Source organism: Wolffia australiana, chromosome 11 (genome assembly GCF_029677425.1).
Source record: "Wolffia australiana isolate 7733 chromosome 11, ASM2967742v1".
Lineage (NCBI taxonomy): Eukaryota > Viridiplantae > Streptophyta > Magnoliopsida > Alismatales > Araceae > Wolffia > Wolffia australiana.
The window spans coordinates 6454458-6459287 of NC_135845.1; the positions used below are offsets into that span (position 1 = coordinate 6454458).

The window sequence follows — 4830 nt, forward strand, 5'->3', positions numbered from 1 at the left end:
TAATAAATATAAGCCATTCGGAGGCAAACAAACTTTTATCCAAACTCCAAACACCCACGCAGTGCCCTGCATGATGTTCTTGTCTGGTATATTCTTCCTCGCGATTCCAGGGGATAACAAACAAACCCATCCATATCATCTCTGCTTCCTTCCCGCTCAATTTCAAGAACCAGACGCGCTGCCCACAACGGCCCCCCCACCCCGCGTCCGTTGCAACAACGGCCCCCCGTCTGTGTATGTATATACACTGCCAATCCCCGCCTGCACTCCTCGCTCTCTTTTACTCTGTCTCTCTCTCTTGGTTGCATCTTCGGGCATGGCTTATCGTCGGGTTTGCTCTCTGATGGTGCCGGCGCTGCTGGCTATCGGCCTCGCCTTCGTCGTCTTCGCCGCGGGCTCGGGCGGCCAGCCCGCGACCGCGCCTCCCCCCTCGCCGGCCGCGTCCGCCCCGGGCCCGGCGCCACCGCCGTCGGGCCCGTCGGAGGCCGCGCTGGCCCGGGTGCTCTCGAGCCTGGGCTTCCGAGAGCTGGCCGCGGCGGTCTCGAGCCTGCCTCCCGCCTCGCTCGCCGCCTGGTCCGGCGAGCCCATCACCGTCTTCGCGCCCCCCGACGACGCCATCCGGTCTTGCCGCGCCGGCTGCGCCCCGGCCCGGCTCGTCTCGGACCACGTGGCGCGGGGGCTCTTCCCGCTGGCGCGGCTCTCCTCGGCCGCGGGCGCGGAGCTGGAGACGGCGAGGCCGGGGCGCTGCCTGGCCATCGCGGGCGCGGGCGCGGGCGCGGTCTCGGCGGGCGGCTCGCGGGTCTCGCGGGCGGACCTGTTCCGCGACGAGCGGGTGGTGGTGCACGGGGTGGAGGGGCTGGCGGGCGCGGCGGGGTGCGCGCGGGCGGAGGGGGGGATGGCGGCGATGGTGCGGGAGGCGATGGGGGAGCTCAAGGAGGCGGGCTTCGGGGTGCTGGCGCTGGCCATGCGGGTCAAGTTCGCGGAGCTGGCGGCGCTGGAGAGCGCGACGGTGTTCGCGGTGGACGACGCGGCGATCTTGGGCGGGGGGGCGCACGCGTACGTGGGCAGCGTGCGGTTCCACGTGGTGCCGAACCGGCGGCTGGGGGGCGCCGAGCTGCGGCGGCTGCCGGAGGGCACGCTGCTGCCGACGCTGGCGCGGGGGGAGCAACTGGTGGTGACCCGGCAGGCGGGGGGGTCCGAGTCGGGGGAGGTGCGCGTCAACTACGTGCCGGTGACGAGGGCGGACGTGGTGCTCAATCCCAGGGTGGCCGTGCACGCCGTCTTCTTGCCCTTCCCGCACCTTCTCCCCGCCGACCTCTCCTTGCTCGCCGCCGCCGCCTCCGCCGCCTCCGCCGCCCGCCCGCCGGCCCTCCCGCCCGCCACCTGCGACGCCGCCAACGGTCCCTCGGGGGGGTGCCCCAACGGACACTCTCCCTGACGGCGTCCATCCTCGATTTCTTCCGTTCTTGAGATCCCACGATTGCGCCTGCCGCCTGGAATAATCACTTCTGGTTTTTAACGCAACTGTGTCAAACCTTCCTTTTACGTTTTGGAATGAGAGAGAGAGAGAGAGAGATGAAAAGGAAAAATCAGATTCGTTTTTAAGAGAGTATCCCAACGGAACCATGTCTTTCAGGGCTCTGCAACAAGTATTTGTTGAGGAGTCTGGAAACTGGCTACAGTCAGCAGCCAGAGATAGGGACCTAACAAAGATTAGTTAGTAAAATCAATAAGGATAGAATACTCGTTAGAGACATAGAGATTACGATTAAATATAGGATCAAACGTAGGTTAGGATGAAAGATAGAAGATAGGATTAAATCGTAGGTAGGATCAACGGCTACAATCTATTCACATGTACGAGTTATAACGGACAGGATTAGATCGTGAACCAACGGTACGATCAGTCCGCTTGTGCCCATTATAACGGACAGGATCAAATCGTAAACCGACAGTCACGATTAGCTCACATGTGTCCGTTATAACGGACAGGATTATAATGTGGACTAACGGTCGCCATTCAAATGTTTATAGCCGTTGTAATTTGTTACAACGGCTATAAATCAAAACTAAAATCCTACTATACAATATCATATATATACTAAACTCCACCAATGTAATGTTTTGTGGAGTAACAACGATATCTTAATCACCTACATTGGTGTGTCTCGGCCTTCTTCTTCTTCGTCTTCTTCTCTCTCGACTCCTCTTCTTCAGTCCTCTTCTTCGCCATTCTCGACAGTATTATTCTTGCAGGAATAGTAGCTATTATCGTTCTATCAGTGTTACATATCGATGTACATGATGTTGACTGATGTGTTACATAACTGTACATGTTCTATGTGGTTGGATTTGAAGGACTGGAGGAATTGAATGCAGAAGGTGATGGCGAGGACGCCAACACTTCAGCATCGAACGCGTCACCACGGTCAACCGGAGTCAACATGCCACAACCATCGACAAGCACGTCTCCAACCACGCACGTCCCTACGTGCGTCATGACACAACGCTAGAGGCAGATCCACAACTGCCCTTTGGCGTGACACGGCGTACGTCTTTATTTTCTCGTCATTTTCTCTTTCCTCCAAGGCTTATATAAAGGCCATTGTTTTCAAGAAATAGTAGGCAGTCATTAATTCAAGAATTGAGTTTTGTTAACTCTTCTTGGAGGACTGCCTAGCCTCCCCTGTCCCTCTTAACCCTAGCCTTCGTCGTCGCCGCCACCGCCGTCGCCACCTCGCGACATCGGCCTCCCGTCTTCTCTCCATTCTCTCTCTTTCTCTCTCTCTCTTTTTCTCCCTCTCACCCTTTCTCTCTCGCCCAAGGCTGCCCAGGTAGCCCGCCAAGGGGCCACCCAGGCTGCCCGCGCTGCCCGCGCGCCCCACGCGCCGCCCGCACACCGACCATGCGCCGCCCGTGCCGCCCAGGCAGCCTTCGCCAGGGCCGCCCGAGGCCGCATTCCGGCTGCCCCTGTCCGGACGCCGTCGGTGCTTCAAGCCGCGCGCGCTGCGCGCGCTCGAGTGCGCTCCGCTGCACTCTGCGCGCTCAGTGCCCGCGCGCGCTGCTACGCGCACTACGCGCGCGGGGGTGTTCGCCCACACTTGACATTGCGCCCACGAAAACCGTACTCAACCAGGGCCGTTCAACGCCCGGAACGTCCAGCCTCGTCCTCGTCTAGTGGGCCGCTCAACGCCCGGATTCGCCTAGCTTTGTCACGATCAGAATTGCCCGCAACCACTTCACGCACTACGGTGCCGAGGTACACCTGAACTCTTTGGTGTCGAAGTGTTCCTCGTTCAGTGTTTTCCCGAGAAGTTTCCACCGCCGTCAGATTTAGATTTGGTTTGAGATTCTATCTCCTCTCTCCTCTTGTCGAGTATTCCCTTGCGACGTGAATTCGGGTATTGATTTCGGTGCTTAGGCATCGTTGCGGTGGGGGAAGACAGTACCCCCGCCCTCGAAAAGGGTCGAAGCTGCACCACCAGATTTTCATCGGTTTTTAAATCCGAATTCGATCGTGAATTTCTGTGGGCTGTTTTATCCCTACCTATAATCTGCCTATTACCCATACCTGTCGTCAACCCATCCATCCCCTCAGTCACCTTTTCCTTAGTTGTCCTACGTCAAATTGGTATCAGAGCCTAACCTGTTAGCCCAGTCGTTTCTGCCATCGCAGACGTCTACATTCATCATCATCTGTCAGTTCCTTGCATGCATTTGCGTTCCGCCAAACGAGTCGCCGCTCCGATGACAGACCAACCCCATGATGGTCGTGAGGTGTCTGTCCCTGTCCATGAGTTGTCGTCATCCGTACCACCGACCTCTTCTTGAGGAGACATCGATCGTGTATTAGATGTTGTCCAGAACGGTTTTCGTGATGTCAATACACGAATTACAAATATGGACAATCGTCTAACTAGTTCGATCGATGCGGTGAGCGAACGGACTTATCAACTCAAAAATAGAGGTTTGGATCAACATCGCCGCGATTGCGAGAACCATTATCCCCCAGATCCTAGATCTCGAGATCGTGATAGGAATCATCGCAACATTGATGATCCTATACGACCCGAAAATAGATCCGGAAGCCGAAATCAGAATCGTCTCAAGCGAGACGATCCGATTCCTCCAGATAGTCGCACTCCGGGTCATGATAGAAATTGTCGCGACGATTACTATCTGCCCGAACCTAGGACCCCAAGTCAGGATCGGAATCGTCCCCCACGGAACGATCCCTATCCACCTGTGGATAGAGCCCCGGTGCATGATGGAAATCGCCTACTACGAGATGACTACCATCCACCGGAGGAGAGGATCCCAGAGCGCGATAGGAATCATCCCCCTCGGAATGATCCTTATCCGCCCGATGATAGATATCACGGATGGAACGGGAATCGTCCGGACAAGAACGATCCTTTTCCACCCGAGGATGTGGTTCTCCATCGCGATCACCGCCGTGTGGATCACGACAATCAATGGCAGCAGATTCAGTGTAGCGTCAAAATCGATGTTCCATACTATGAGGGATCTAGGGACCCTAAAGAGCATCTTGATTGGGAGTCTAAATTGAATAATTATTTCAAGTGGTACAATATGCTAGAGTGGCAGAAGGTCCAGTACGCCGAGATGAGATTAGGTGGACAAGCCAAGATCTTTTGGGAAAATCTTGAATTTTTTATTTATAACCATCGTGAGGCACCCATAGATGCTTGGCCCCAAATGAAGGACAAACTACGTGAAAAATACGTCCCACTTGCCTATCTTGACAACATTCTTGACCAATGGCACAAACTGCAGCAGGGTAGGCGCCCCGTCTCCGAGTATATCACT

General features: G+C 56.3%; 1 protein-coding gene across 1 annotated transcript; it reads left to right on the plus strand.

Moving 5' to 3' along the window:
- The first annotated feature begins 281 nt into the window (after positions 1–281).
- Positions 282–1519, plus strand: LOC144709052 (uncharacterized). Its single transcript, XM_078582457.1, has one exon. The coding sequence runs from the start codon at positions 317–319 to the stop codon at positions 1436–1438; it is 1122 nt and encodes a 373-aa protein (XP_078438583.1). The 5' UTR covers positions 282–316; the 3' UTR covers positions 1439–1519.
- The last annotated feature ends 3311 nt before the right edge of the window (positions 1520–4830 follow it).